General features: G+C 40.7%; 1 protein-coding gene across 2 annotated transcripts in view; it reads left to right on the top strand.

Moving 5' to 3' along the window:
- The window catches only part of slc38a3a (solute carrier family 38 member 3a), an 88,626-nt gene that overhangs the window by 40,774 nt on the left and 31,615 nt on the right, over window positions 1-16,237 (top strand). Inside the window, exons 3-5 of one of the 2 annotated variants that reach the window (XM_017719399.2) lie at window positions 1,669-1,701; window positions 4,882-4,978; window positions 6,146-6,261. In XM_017719399.2, the coding sequence (XP_017574888.1) occupies window positions 1,669-1,701; window positions 4,882-4,978; window positions 6,146-6,261 (246 nt within the window). The remainder of the gene's footprint in view (window positions 1-1,668; window positions 1,702-4,881; window positions 4,979-6,145; window positions 6,262-16,237) is intronic. The other variant, XM_017719400.2, reaches the window with a different exon arrangement.

The following is a 16,237-nucleotide window of genomic DNA, read 5'->3' as shown; positions in this document are numbered from 1 at the left end:
AGAACAGGCTTACAAACAATTCAAACATCAAACAAGCATCAAACAAACAAACAAAGACCAGCACTAGACTAAGGAAAACACAGGGCTTAAATACAAGAGGGCTAACGATGGTCAGGTGGGAAACAGGTGGTAACAATCAGGGGTGGAGTCAGACAACAAGGGGGCTTGACCAAAAACAAATGCACATGGGCAGGACTGGGAGGGGCCAATCGTGACAGCGGGACTCTTTACTGAAAGAGTCACTGTAAAACTGCTACAAGGTAAAATATATCTTGTTGTCTGCTATAAATTTACAAATCATTGTATTTTAAAAGCTTCAAATCAAATCATATTAATCTGGAAAAGCCAAAAGATGTTATGTGTATTAGTGTTAGCTTTGCGCTAACATACTATCTCATGGAGGCGCTAGCAGACATTAGCATTACTGTACAAACTGCCTCCATTTTTTCTATGAGTTTTGATTTTATTTATTTATTGTCTGGACTGAAGGTCAGGAACTCACGGTCATGGTTCACCACTAGACAAAACTCCTCATACCAAGGAAGACAATTTGATAAACATGAAGCTTAATACACCCAGCGCATTAGCACATAGCTGCTTTATGCTAAATAAATCCTTGCAGGCTTTTTGTGTCACTTAAAGCAAAAGTAATTTTGCTTTATTTATTAAATTTAAGATGTTTCCAAACTCGTGGCTGGACACTGATCAGGCATAACATTCTGACCACCTCCTCCTTTCTACACTCACTGTCCATCTTATCAGCTCCACTTACTGTATAGCTGCACTCTGTAGTTCTACGGTTACAGACTGTAGTCCATCTGTTTCTCTGATACTCTGTTACCCCCTTTTACCCTGTATACGTAAAGGATTAAGATGTTCTTAAGAAAATAGTTTTGTGAGAGAGTTTTTGAGAACTTCTTAATTTAAGGAACATTTAAAGAACAAGATTTTCATTTAAGAACATTCCAGATTTTGTGAATCTGGCAGATTTTGTGAATCACTGAAAATAAAAATTGTTTTTAAATTTGAAAATATTCCAGTATATTTAACAAACAAACAAGGAGAAAATCAGAATTTGATTTCTAATCCCATCTGACTGTTAGCATTGTTAGCGTTGTTAGCATCGTTAGCATTGTTAGCAGTGTTAGCACCTTTGGGGGAGCAATGTGTGAAGCTGGTGTGTGTTTATGGTGTCTTGCAGCTGGCCTTACAGTGTCCGGCCATGCCCTCTGAATAAGGTGAAATCTAATATGCATCTGGCCGATGGCCACGAATGTCACGTCACGCGTCACGGCTCAATGACCGCCGCTCACCAAGCACAAACGTTTCGTCCTGTGTTGACAGGCCAAAGTCAGCGTCTGTGTCCTGTGTGCCTGTTTGTTTGCGTGCGACATGAACATGTATGTGGGGGTGAGTCCTGTGTGTGCATGCGTTGAACCCGCCCATATCTCCTTATCCAAACACCACTCCTGCCCCTTGGCCCGACCCAGCATGCTGAGGCTCATCTGGACAGAGAAAACACATTTTTCAAACACACTGACCCTCCAAACCCTCACGTGCCGCAAAGAGCCGAGCTGTTTTCTTCAAGTTCACTGAGACTCTGTTGTGTTTTCCTTCCTTTGTGCTTTCAATGGATGCTGATTCGTATCTCTCTGGCCTGCCGTGTAGGGAACTCGTACCAAATAGCACAGAGAATGCCAGGTATGTAACGCTGAGAGATTATTACGAGGGTAAGGAGTGAAATACTGCACTGAAGGTGACGCAGCTGCATCAGTTTTAGAAGTAATTGTAATGGATTATAATAATATTCTATATTTTGAAATATGTGCGCAAGGCTACAGTTGCATTTTGAACATGGTTGTGTTTTCTAAGTGAAAATAAGTTGCAAACTTAAAAAATCTCTACTTATTGTTTTAATGATATTTGTATGTATTCATTTTTTGTATTTATTCATATTTATTTTATACTTCTTAAATATATATAAATTATATAATATAAATATAATGTTTGTGTGTATATATACAGGTGAGTTAAAAGTCACAGGACACCGTTTTATTTTATTTTTTATGCTGTCACAAGCCTCCACGATGTGGTGCTGAAGGTGGTGTTTATTGCGGATTTTCTCAGCATATACAATTTGTTTGAGACGACCCCAGAGATAAAAGTCGATGATAATATAAAAAATAAAATAAAACGGTGTCCCTTGACTTTTGACTCAATATTCATTTATATATATATATATATATATATATATATATATATTAATTCTTAGTTTTCTTCTGGATATTGTATTCACAATTTACTGTTTATTTGCTGAATTGAATATACTGGGAACAAAAATGAAACATAATTAATTATTAAGTTGTGGCATATTTTACATTTTAAGCTTTTTTTTCACTATATTGAGCAAATATATAAAGCTATAATGTGTGGACAAATGCCACAAGTGTTACAATTTGTGATACATTTAAAAAAAAGTGGAGATATTTCACTCTAAAGGTGAAGATTCAGTTGGTTGTAATTGGTTATTCATTTCAGTAAAGTATGTGCTCATTTTTAGCACAATACATTTACTGGACTATTTGGAAACATACAAATCTAAAACAAAGCTTGGGATTGTTTTCATTAATAAGCAAATGTATGTTTCAGTAATGTGTAAATGCTTCATGTAGTCGTATTTGTGTATTCAGTAATAAATGTATAAAACTGAATTGTATCAACATATTCAATGGAAATGAGTCTTGGTCTTGATGAAATTGGACATTTCATGAGGCATCAAATCATTTCTGAAGAACTGTAATCAGATCAGATCCTGCTTAGGTCAGAGAATCGCACCCCTATGCACAAATTTAGCTTTGGGAGGGTGGAATCAGTAACCATGTCATTTTCAAGGTGATTTTCAGTGACCAGGGTGTGAGGATTAGTACTGCAGTAAGGACTGATGGGCTCATAAACTGTGCTTAAACAGACAAACCTGTTTTTTGTCCTGATGTGTCCAATGTCCATCTGATTAGGAGATAAGAAACAGGGGGCCAAAAGTTTCCTCATTCATATTTTCATTCAGTAATGACAGCTAACGATCACATTACCATAACTCAGTGTTTCTAAATCCTGGAAATATTAATCCAACTATTCTACCACTGCAGTCCACCTGAAAAAATTCCAGCTTAATATATGTTGGTTTATGTAACTAAACAAAGAATTTGAAAAACTTTGGGTTAAAACCCTCCTCGGTACTAGGAAGACACACACACATATATACAGTCGAGCGAGTTAGTCATCATTTATAAAAGTGTTTTTTATTGTGTCAGCTGTGAAGGATTGTTTGATATGAAGAAAGCTGCAGTTGTCTGGTTTATCTCAGCACGGATGTCTTTGTGGAGAGGTGTCACAATGCTCTAGTTCATGTGATTAAAAAAAGTTGCAGGAAAAATATTTGATTCGGTTTATATTAACCATATACGTCAGAGTCGATTTCTGTCCCACTCCAGATTGGCCACTAGGGGGCCTTCAGAAAGAGCTACAACACACACACACACACCCCTTCTAAGCCACTTCTCCTTAAGGGTCGCACGGGGGGGGGGTGGTTTCTGGAGCCTATCCCAGCGGTCTGGACGGGTCGCCAGTCCATAACTGGGGAGACAGACAGACAGACACTCACACCCAGGGGCAATTTACCATGTCCAATAGGCATGACTGCATGCCTTTGGACTGTAGGGGGGAAAGAGCTAGAACAGCGCATCATTAAGTAGTTTTGGGAACAGAATTTAAGGTGGGGCAAATAGTTGATCAATAGTTAAACAAAAAAAATGCTGTTGACCTAACTGAGATAAATTAAGAAAAATGAAGATGCTGGAGTTTTTTCTGCCCTGTTGTGGCTCCACAGCTGAATCAGATCAGTAGGTAATAATAAAATAATCCTCCTCTACAGTAAAATAAAGCTCTGCTGATCATTCAACACAGTTTAACAGTAAATGGTCTTAAATGCTGGAGTTAATGTAGACCTGCTGATTCACCCTTTAACCTTTTGAAGGTTGGTGCGCAGACTGCTGGTCACCATAGCAGCGCAGACAACAGTCTCTCCTAGCTAGTAGCTATGAAAAGGCAAGGAGGGAGATTTAAGATGAACATCGATAATTTAGAGTCGAATGGACTGCATTTATCATCACTCCAGCTGGTCTCCTGATACGTTTAATCTGCAATGAGAAACTGTCAAACGCTTAAAAAATTGCACGAAGCTGAAATCAGTTTCTCATTCGAATTCTCCCGTTCCACCTTAAATGAAGCAGCAGTTACATTTGGTTGCCTCAGGCACAATTTAAGGTGGAACGGGAAAATTAGAACGAGAAGCTGGTGAATGAGAAGCGACTTCAGCCTGGAAAAAAATCGGAACTATCAAAACTATTTTACTTTTGAGGAAAAGTTTCCTGCTGGAGATCCGAGAAAAGCAGCTAAAGCTGAGCTGAAGCTTAAAGCAGAGCACAGTAAGTCTGTGTTTTCGTTTATATTGCATTTTTAGCCTGTACTAGCACATTAACACACACCGAGACAGATTTACAGCCAAGATGGCAAAATGGACATAAAATGTTGAGGCTCCCAAGGTGGTTTGAACGAAATGGCTCTTCTTAACATTCGAGTTGAACTCAGAAAAGCTGTGGTAACAGTTGGATGGAGCTCGATAATCAGCTGTTTTGAGGTGGAGAACGAGATTGAGAAACGCTGTCCTAGCTTATCTAAATCAAACGAGGAAAAAAAAGGCTAATTTGATTTCAATCTACTTTCAAAATGTAGCCCCAGAACCATTAAATCCTCTCTGTCACACATAACCCGCTGTGTGAATATGGTTTAAACACTTTTCCTCCCTGTACTGTGTGGTTTCAGTCCCGGAAGACCTACGGGAGATACGGAGGCAAACCTGGCGGAGAGTTCAGAGTTTCTCTCCAACGCCGACGACAAGAAAACACCACATTTCACAGACGTAAGTTCACACGCATTCAAGGTTTGTAGATTTTTATATACATACACTCTCAAAAAGAGTTTTTCAAGGGTTCTTTAGTCATGAAAATGGCTTTATGTAGAACCATGAACACTGACAGAACCTTTTGCATGATCAAAGAGTTCTTTGCATGGTTCTTCAGACTGATGGTTCCATATAGTCATTTTCTATAAAGCACCCAAAAGGGTTCTTCTGTTGTTACAATGTCAAGCTTTTTTTCAGCAAAGTGGCCAAATTAGGTGCTTTAGTAGAGTTGGGTGGTGAAATGGGTGAATTGGGTGGACTGCAGTATCTCTCTTGGGGTAACTGATTGGTTTTGTGGGAACTCATTGAAGGAGGAGACCAATCAAAGCCAGGATAAACCTCAGACAAAACGAAGCAGCGACAGCTACCAACTCCACTCACCACAGAGCACGCTTGGTTTTCTGGCTCTTACGCCAGTCATTCCACCTTGCGCTGTCAGATATACTCTAAACGGGAGTCATTTTAGCTTCAGTTAGCTGGAGCAGAGCCTGCGATGGAGCACATTCAGCCTGCTAACTGAGCTCTCGTCACAATCGCTACAGAGCAGGTTCTGTTTCAGCTTTCTGTCTCCAGTCGCTCCCTCAAACATTCGTTTACGGTTATCTCACATATATCACACTTACATCTAGCAGCAGTTAGTCAGAATCAGTAGTGCTGTGGTTCTGTAGCTGCTCGCTAAGCTAACGTTAAGCTAGCCAGTCAGGCTACATATCCAAACACCACAGACCGGGTCTAATTTTGGACTTCACTCCCTCAGATTTGAACCAGACAGATAGATAGATAGATAGATAGATAGATAGATAGATAGATAGATAGATAGATAGATAGATAGATAGATAGATAGATAGATAGATAGATAGATAGATAGATAAACAGACAGGTAGAGATAGATAGATAGATAGATAGATAGATAGATAGACAGACAGACAGACAGACAGACAGACAGACAGATAGGTAGGTAGGTAGATAGCCCCATCCAACCTCTACACACAACAAATAAGAAAAGACAATTTAATTGTTGATCATTTGATCATATGATGATTATTTATATAACAAATAATCATCACGTAAGATTTCATTTTTCTGACTCAACTCGTCTAATGCAACTTTTTCTTTTTTGATCAGTTTGAGGGGAAGACCTCTTTTGGGATGTCAGTCTTCAACCTGGGAAATGCCATCATGGGCAGTGGAATTCTGGGATTGGCGTACGCCATGGCTAACACCGGCATCGTCCTGTTCCTGTGAGTTAATACTGAATAATACATGTCCGTATATGCTTGTGAATGGATGGATAGACGGATAAATGCAGCCGAGTAAACAGATTAAACAGAATTGATTGCATGGTTGCGACGTCACCAGATGGTCTCGCCCATACTGCATGCTGGGTGTTTGGTTCCTTTAAACACATTAAGCCAAACCATCATTCATCAGATTGTCATCATAGACACTCATGCACAGTCCTGTCATGTTAATGTGTGGATTATGATATATGGCTGTTTGTTGTTGTCCTGAAGGTTTTAGTGCTGCACAGTCCATTGGTTTTGCTTTATTGCTCTGTCAGAGTGAATGCGACTGGAGCCCGTGGGTGAATATTCATTCTAATGAGCGAATAGTGAAGTGCTCTCATAAATATTCTAATAACTCCATCACTGCTATTAAAACCAGCACAATTATGTTGATTGAAGCTCGTGGAATAGCCACTCCATCCTGCTGTGCATGACCTTTACAGGGTTAGTCCACCTGAAACTGATTTGTTTTAGTTTTTTCACTTTGTTATTCATCTGCCCGAGTGTCTTTCCCATGAATCGTTTTCTTTGTAACTGAGAAATTACCAGCCACATTTTTGCCACAGTAACTGTTTCTGGACCTCGGAAGGATCCAGAACCTTGGTGAAATACCAGCAATAGTTCCAGAATTCTTTTGATCTTCATAAGGTTCCAGAACCTGAAATAGCACCTATACTATATAGGAATACTATACTCTAGTTCTGGAATTCTGGAATTCTTTAGTTCTTTAACGGGTTCTTGATCCTCAGTTGAATAGGGCCTCCCATTCTGGATCCCTCAAGCTCCTTGAAAGGTTAGAGAACCTGAAATAGCACCAGTACTGTAGTACTTTTTAGTTCTTTAACAGGTTCTTGATCCTCAATTGAATAGGGCCTCCCATTCTGGATCCCTCAAGCTCCTTGAAAGGTTAGAGAACCTGGAATAGCACCAGTACTATAGTACTTTTTAGTTCCTTAACAGGTTCTTGATCCTCAGTGGAATAGCACCTATAGTTCTGGAACACTTTAGTTCCTCATCAGCAGCAGCTTAGTGGAATAAGGCCCACAGTTTAACTCTTCGAGAGGTTCTTGAACCTCTGTGGAATACTGGCTGTAGATCTGGAGCTCTTTAGTTCCACAGACATTCCAGAATGTTGGTGGAATAGCAGCAAAAGCAAAAATTGAGGTCCTTGAAAAGTTCTAGTGTGGTGGAAAAGTTCCTGTAATTCTGCAACTCTTTAGATCTTCAGAAGGGTTGCGGAACCTTGGTTGAAGCACCCTAAACAGTTACCGAATTCTTTTGTTTCTTTAGTTTCACTCCCTCTGCGAGAGCACTTAATGCAGGAAACAATTTTTCTCCAATATTTTGAATACTTCTGCAAGTATAAAGAAATGATGTTTTCTGGTGGACTTTCCCTTCCAGTCTAATTCCTTTCCTGGTGGTGTAAAATGCTCGGGTCTCTGTGGTGGTTTCACTACAGAGTGAATGTAATCTACAGCGTGATTATAATGTCACGAGAAGGAGCTCACTGCGCGGTAGGATTAGAATGCCGAGGTTATGTAACCGCGCACTGGAGCTGCCCTGCAGTCACTGAATTTTAATTACATTGTAATTCATCATGTTTTATGAAATCGTCGGGATGTTTCTGGTGCACTAAAGCCCCCGACAGCATCACAGCCACTCCAGGATTGGCTCTGAGTTTACTAGCGTAGTGAACTGTGAATATAATACACATCATTTTTTTGTAGGGAATAGTGAATAGGGGACCATTTCTGTTCCCTATAGTAGTGTTCTGTATGGCGTTCCTGTGTAGGGAATAGTCAATAGGGGACCATTTCTGTTCCCTATAGTAGTGGTCTGTATGGTGTTCCTGTGTAGGGAATAGATACTTATGTATTATGAAAATCTCAGTCAGGTGTTGCTGAAATGAACATTCTGCTTTTTATGGCCAAAACAGGAAAGGTTATTAACCTTATAGCTCATGTTGTGCTGCCGTTGATGTCATGTCTGTTTGCTGGTGAGTAAGTGAATCTGTGTGAACATTACATGAGTCACAGTTTACTGGAATAGATTTCCTCAAAACAAGCAGAATTTGTTTTTCCAGCACACCACCGGCATTGATAACCCCACCTTCCTGACTCTAAGTTGGAATGGCCGCTGGATTTGGGTCAAGTCTTGCTCCATAAAGTGGAATGCAGGCACTAAGCCACCGCTAATTCTGCTTTTATTAGGAAATTCACATGGCTTGTGGGATTTGGTTTTTTTCCCTCGCTGACCTTGAGTAGCATTACCAGTCCGTACCAACCGGCCACGTTTGCAGAGCTGTATCTGTGCCAGCTAACGCAATCCGGAAGGTCCCAACAGGCTTATGCTGTTTGGGTTAAAGGTAATCTCTTTGATTTTGGAACAACACTCGATCTCCTAGAAGAACTGACCGAAAAGGTCAGACATATGTTTGCTCTATATATACAGTATATACAGTATATACATACATGTGAAAGAGCCTGTAGCTGGTCACTTTTTCCTATTATACAATCAGTTACGGTAAACAGGACAAACAACGCATTAAAAAAAAGTTTGATGTGGAATGTAAACATTTGAAAAATTCCAAAATTTCACCCCTTTGGGCACAAAGTTCAATAGAAACCAAGCTGCAAATTTCCTATTCATTTCTATGGCGATTCCACAAAACATATGTATATGTTTACAAATTTTTTTTAGATTTAAGATTTAGTGACCCTTATTAGTCCCAAAATGGGGAAATTTCACCTCCGCATTTAACCCATCCGTGAAGTGAAACACCACATACACACTAGTGAGCACACACACACACACACACACTAGGGGGCAGTGAGCACACTTGCCCGGAGCGGTGGGCAGCCCAATCTGCAGCGCCCAGGGAGCAGTTGGGGGTTAGGTGTCTTGCTCAAGGACACCTCAGTCATGTCGGTTCTGGGGATCGAGCCGGCGACCTTCCGGTCAGAAGGCTGGTTCCCTAACCTCCAGCCCCCCATATATGCCTATTCAGCCTACAGACATTTAGCCCTGCTCTCTCAGGCTTACATTATAAAGAGTGCTATGTTTACTATGTTAAAGCCACAGTAGAAAAAACACTAAATTTAAAGGGAAATTCCACCAATATTTCAAAATCTCTCTTATATTGCATAAGTCAGTGGTTGGGATGTAAACAAAGTCATTCTGTGCCTTCTACGCTGGAGAATGGGATTCAATCCCCCGCCTGGGCAGGCACCCTATACTATACCAATAAGAGTCCTTGGGCAAGACTCCTAACACCACCTTCGCGTAGCTATGTAAAAATGATCAAATTGCAAGTCGCTGTGGATGAGAGCGTCTGCCAAATGCTGTAAATGTAAATGTTACTGACTCAGCTTTCTTCACAGCAGTGGTGATAGTCCTGAAATCAGCTACACATATTGATGGCTTTTAGTAAGTTTTAGGCCAAAATCTTCTCAAAACCACTGAAAATCAACATTTCATGCATTAGGCAAGATATTTGCAGCAATTTCTTTTTTTTTCAAGGTTTTAGTCTAAAAATGACTTTAGAAGTCTCAGCATTTAAAGCTAAATTGACCACCTTTCACACTTTCTCCTGCTGAATACTTTCATAGAGCAGAAGTGAGACAGGCGGTGTGATCAGTGAGATCTAACACGAAGAAAGGAGTGAAGAACATCCGTGCTGCAAGAGTCTGAATCGGAGTGTGGAGGCGGATTGTTCTCACTCACTTTGAGCTCTTTGAAGTGACTCGGATCTGGTATGAATCGCCTGCAGATGTGTGGCTGTGACAGTTGCTGGATTAGAGCAGTGATGCATTCTCAGTTACAAGTCCTTTCCGTGTTTGCATGTTCTCCCTGTGTTTATATGGGTTCCCACTCACATTCCAAAGACTTGCAGTCTGGCCAAATAAATTGCCCCTAGGTGTGAGTGTGTGAACGTTTATGTGTGTATCTGCCCTGTGATGGACTGCCAGCCTGTCCAGGGTGATTCCTGCCATCCACCCAGTGACAGCTGGGATAGACTCCAGCGCTCCCACGACCCAGGATGAGGAGAACCGTCATGTTTGTTGTATTGAAACTCGTGTTGTGGTAACGCTCTTAATCCTTGTAAGGTTTTGATGGACACAACACAGATCAGAAAGCTGTCTAAAGCCCTGTTCCAGACCAGTTTAACAAGAGGTGTGATTTATTTATTACTGCCATTTCTTAGTGATTTTAGTCCCATCTGAATGCGCAACATTAGTCATTTTTATGGAGTGTCAGTAAAGATTTCAGTGCCTTTTACCTGAATGTGCCACAGAACTTTAGGTTATATTAATTTTGGAGGCACCTGAAGAAGCCTTTACTCATGTTCTCCGTAGCTAAGTTCAAGTTAATATGAATAATGTTGACTGTTGGCTGTGAATTCCCAAGCTAATAACACACTGCATTCACTTAAGGCAGTGAGACGGAACAGAATAACGGCTAACAGAAATGTTTTGACATGTTTCCTGCTCTTTTCCGAGGTAAAGGCAGTGTGTACCATTTCTTTTTATCCCATGCAAATCAGTCATAAACACAACAGACGTCCTGTGGTAAACTTGTGTTACCCCACCTGTCAGTGCTAATCAAGTCTGAATCATATCTAATCATAATTAGGATTTTTTTCTTTGTGGTATGTAGATATATTCAGATTTCTCGATCACCGTATAAGTACCGGCACACATCCGTCAAATCATTCTCTTCCCTATTTTATATCATTTTTAAGCATCAAATCATCCAGGAATATAGTGATGCAATATACCATTGGGGAACTTGGAATCTCAGGATTCGGTTCCCCGGAACCGTTTTATCAGTTATTCACAGTGTCAGTCATCTCATTTGCAACATAAGCACTGGATGAGCAAATCTGTGAGTCCTTATCTTCAAAGCTGCTCTCCACAGAGACGCCATAGTCCAAAACATGTGGTCTGATAACATGGCAAGAGTCAGAGATCAGTTTGGAGATCTGTGAGTCAGGCGGAAATAAAATCCTTCATTCCAGCCTCTGTTACCCTGCGTCAGGAAGTCATACAACTGGTTCCCAGTTGGGGAAAAAAACCTGAGTGTTTCCTTTCAAATGAGACCAAGATCATGACTGGAGCACAACATATGTGGGTACAGTGCCCCCTTTTACTTTTCAGGCAAAAATGAGGCCACTGTTGACAGGTTAAGTTCCTGTTAGGACGTCAGCAGCTGGACTGCTGATGAAGAAAAGACACATGTAGTGTGTTTCACAAACTTGAAGTGTCCTTGTCTCAATTTGAACTGCCAAACAAATGCACACCAGTGTTGGCTTAATTATAAATCCCATATAGGTGCTAGCAGGAATGAGCACTGATGTAGAGGTTTGTAGGACTTGCTGTAAAAGTCATGGTTAGCCACTGACTGAATTATATAGTAATGAATTGACTTCTCAGCGTTTTTGTTTCAAACCATAATAAAACATCTCGTATTCCACGTACAAACACAAATGTTGTCTGGGTCGAAAGTTTAGAATCTGCACTTTCAGCAAAGAGCTGTCAGATACGGCAGAAATAATTCATATCAGATGACAGCATGCTTTTGTAATCGCTGGTGACAAGGCTTCCAATAATGAATGACTGCTTTCTGCCACATAACCTAATGATAAGTTCTAAACAGACGTTTGTCCTTCTGAAGACAGCTGCAGGCAGTGTTTGGCAGATGAAGTGTTACCAAACACTGTCCATTTACTCAAATTATTTATTTCCTGCAGACCTCAAACACCAGCTTATCAGCAGTGCTTATCTAGAGCAGATTTATTACGGATATTCCAAACTTGATTCCAGCCAAAATCCCCGGCGTGTGTTTTTTTTTTTTCCCAAGGCATTAGCTGTGAACATGCTCACATCATCAGAGTACCAATTTAACAGAAGCTACCAGAACATATCGCTGTTGTTGGAACAAAACCTTGTATCTCCAAAATGGTAAATTTACAGGAGAAGGAAAACTTTTTATGTAAATCAGTGGAACCAGACGTCTTTCCAATGAATAATTAATTTTAGATTCTGAATAATTAAATAAGTATTTATTCACACCAGTTTAAGATACTTCCAGAATTTAAGTAGCTCCTAAATAATTCATAATAGTTTCTTTGCAGTTACTGAAATGTGTCTGATTGTTTCCAAATAGTTCATAGTAGATACTGAATCATTTATAGAAGATACTGAATCATATATAGAAGATATTGGATCATTATAGTGGCTACTGAATAAATTCTAATAGATACTGAATCATTATAGTAGTTACTGAAATATTCATGGTAGTTTCCAAATAGTTCATAGTAGATACTGATTATATCAGAGCAGTTTTTGAATCATTTGCAGTAGATACTGAATCATAATAGATAATGAATCATGTATAGAAGATCCTGCATCATTATAGTAGATAATGAATCAGTTTAGAAGATCCTGCATCATTATAGTAGATAATGAATCAGTTTAGAAGATACTGACTCATTTAGAGAAGATACTGGATCATTGTAGTAGACCCTGAATCATTTATAGAGGATACTGAATCATTATAGTAGTTCCTGAATAAGTTCTGATACTGAATCATTTAAAGTAGATGCTGAATGATTGATAGAAGATACCGAATCAGAATAGTACTAACTGAATAATTTCTAATAGATACTGAATAATAAGTGTTTAGAAGTGAATAATGAGCCCACAGTTTATGGCATGTTGGTGTTGGAGGCTGTTTTTATTTCGGACTGCTCCGACTCGCCTCCTTGCATCAATATTGATTATGCAGCACAGTGAGTAGACTGGTACAGATTGAAGGAGCATACGGTGTTTGTGTGGAGTAAAGACCCGGCGGGTGGGAGGCTTTCCTTGGCATTTCGGCGCACTGTGGGTGTTCTGAATTATTCAGAGCAAGGTTGGTGTTTGTTACTGATTGGCACGAAGATAGCGGGTGAGAAAACTTGAAGAGGGAGGGTGAAGAGGTGGAGAGAAAGGAATAGAGCGATGTGGGAGGGAAGAAGGGAAGGGGTAAAGCGTGAGGTGGTAGTTTGGGTTTGTTTCCTGTGAGCTTTGGGGAACAGAGTGTGTGTGTGTGTGTGTTTAGCTCTGTCTGTCAGGCTGAATATTAGCAATGTCCCCCTGAGGCCACAGAAGACCTACATACAGCAACCAATACACATCACAAATATACAACACAACACTCAGGACCTTTACAGTGGCCTTTATTTATTAATATAAAAAGCTGCAGATAAAAGCGCACAGATCTGACCACCTATAATGATCTGCTCTGCATCTGATTCACAAAGCTTGTGTGTTTTGGCATCAGTGAAATCAAGCGCCAGCCTACCAGCGCCTCATTTACATATCATTTACATCATGCACATCCTAATTGGTGCAGATGTTTAGGTAGGGAGCCAATAAAACTACCTTTGCTGGCTTCTCAGCCAATGGCTGTGCTGGTAAGCGGAGTTTGAGGCAGAGCAGTGAGTGCACTGCTTCCTCTACTGACCAAACTGTTGGTCACCATAGCAATGCAGACAACAGTCTTGCCTAGCTAGAAAAAGAATTTAGAGAATATTTGTGCCGCAAAAGCTGAAGTCTCACTTTCTCGTTCACCAGCTTCTTGTTCCAATTCTCCCGTTCCACCTTTAATGGTGCAGCAGTTACATTCTGGCGCTTCAGGTAGCATTTAAGGTGAAACGGGAAAGTTCAAACAAGAAGCTGGTAAATGAGAAGCAACTTCAACCTTGCAGAAAATCGAATGTTGAGAGACATTTTCCAAGAAACTGTTCTGCTTTTGAGGAAACATTTCCTGCTGGAGATGCGAGAAAAGTGGCTAAAGCTTAAAGCAGAGCAAAGTAAGTCTGTGTTTTTGTTTATATGATATATTTTTATCCTATTCTAGCACATTAGCACACACTGAGACAGATTTACAGCCGTTATGGTAAAGCAGTCTTCACTTTGCTGATGACTGGAAGGTTGTTACACAGCAAAGCAATGGTGAAACTGTAGTGAAGTGTAACCTGTCCCTCCAGCATATCCCTGTGACCCAGTCTCTCTGTTCTGCTTTAATTTAATGGTTAAGCTTTAGGGACTTTAGTGTTCTTCTACCTTTTACTCCACTGGAGAAAAATCCTTTCTAGAGTGACCAGAAGCCTGGCACATGACCATTCAGAAGTTACTGTGTTCCTGTAGGTAATGAAGGAATAATATGGGTAACAAGGTGCTTTCATCACTCTGGGAGGTCATGTGGGTGTTGGTGGGATGTTATTAGGAGTTGCCTTTAGGTCTAAAAGGGTAGGCTTGATGTTTTAATGTTCACCTGGAAATTGAGAACAACTACACACAACAATAACACATGAAGAAACGCAACCGTGGTCTGGATTGAAATCTGAGAATCTGCACTTCCCGCACTGCTTGTTTCAGAGAGTTACGAGTCAGAAATAATTGACTTTAATTTAAAGCATTGCTGCTGGTGATAACTGGGACAGTACTGTAGACAGGAAACAGCCTCTAAAATAAGTCAGTGGTTTAGACTCCACTGACCTCAACACTGCCCTCTCAGACAGGACGTATCGTTCACAGGCACTTAAGTGCAAAAGAAAAAAGAAAGAAGGGAAGAAAAACGTGAGAGAGCAGGGTGAAGTCGGGGTGAAAGACGTGCTTGGCAGGAAGTTAGAAGGAGTCTTGCCAAAGTCACCAATCTGTAACTGTGGAGAGAGAGAGATAGACATAGAGATAGAGAGAAAGAGAGAGAGCGAGAGAGAGATAGAGAGAAAGAGAGCGAGAGAGAGAGAGCGAGGGAGAGGAAAAAAAGATAAAGAGAGAGAGAGACAGAGAGACAGAGAGAGAGAGAGAGAGAGAGAGAGAGAGAGAGAGAGAGACAGAGAGAGAGAGACAGAGAGAGACAGAGAGGGAGAGAGAGAGACAGAGAGGGAGAGAGGGAGAGACATAGAGAGACAGAGACACAGAGAGACACAGAGAGAGACCGAGTAGGAGGAGGAGGTTTCACTCCAGGAGAGCCAGCTAAGCAGGCTTTGGGTTTCCAGCTGGAGCTGTTTGTCCAGATGTGGGCAGCTGGAGGCTGGTGTGGTATTTTTGGGAGCTGTTAGAACTCGGTCAGCCCAGCCTGTGATCACTCCGATCACTTTTCCTCTGACCTCCACGTTCAGCAGGCTGACCTTTCCTTTAATAGAGGCTCATTAAACACACTGATCTTACTTTAATTACTGAGATGTTTGGAGCCAAATGAAACTGTCCTATCATGATATCAGTGAAATCAAAAATATTTGGACAGCTGACCATCGCACTCATGAGAATCACATTTCAAAACCATGGGCATTATGGAATTACCCCTTTAATTGTTGCCACAGAGTTGGAAGCATATAATTGTCTAAAATGTCTCTGTGTGCTGTGGCATTAACATCACCCTGAAAAACAACCCCAAACCATTATCCCTCCTCCACCAAACTTTACTGTTGACACTATGCATTCCAGAACGTAATGTTCTCCTGGCATCCACCAAGTCCGATGATGGCGTGATTTACACCACTCCAACCAACACTTGGCATTGCGCATATTGACCTTAGGCTTGTGTGTAGGTGCTCAGCCATGGAAAATCATTCCATGAAGCTCCTGAAGCACAGTTCATGTGTTGATGTTGCTTCCAAAGGCAGTCTGGAACTTTCAGTAGTCATGTGAGTTTGCATGGTCTACTACTTCATGGCTGAGCTGTTGTTGCTCCTAAATTCTTCAGTTTCTTTAATAATAGCACTTACAGTTGTCTAGGGCAGCTCTAGCAGAGCAGAAATTTCATAACCTGACTTGGGGCATCCTGTGACAGTGCCTCGTTTTAAGTGACTGAGCTCTTCAGTGCGACCAATTCTACTGCCAGTGTTTGTTTATGGAGATTGCAAGACTTTGTGCTTGAGTTT

Source organism: Pygocentrus nattereri, chromosome 21 (assembly GCF_015220715.1).
Source record: "Pygocentrus nattereri isolate fPygNat1 chromosome 21, fPygNat1.pri, whole genome shotgun sequence".
Classification (NCBI taxonomy): domain Eukaryota; kingdom Metazoa; phylum Chordata; class Actinopteri; order Characiformes; family Serrasalmidae; genus Pygocentrus; species Pygocentrus nattereri.
The sequence above is the reverse complement of the archived record's forward strand: the minus strand, read 5'-3'. Positions and strand labels throughout refer to the sequence as shown.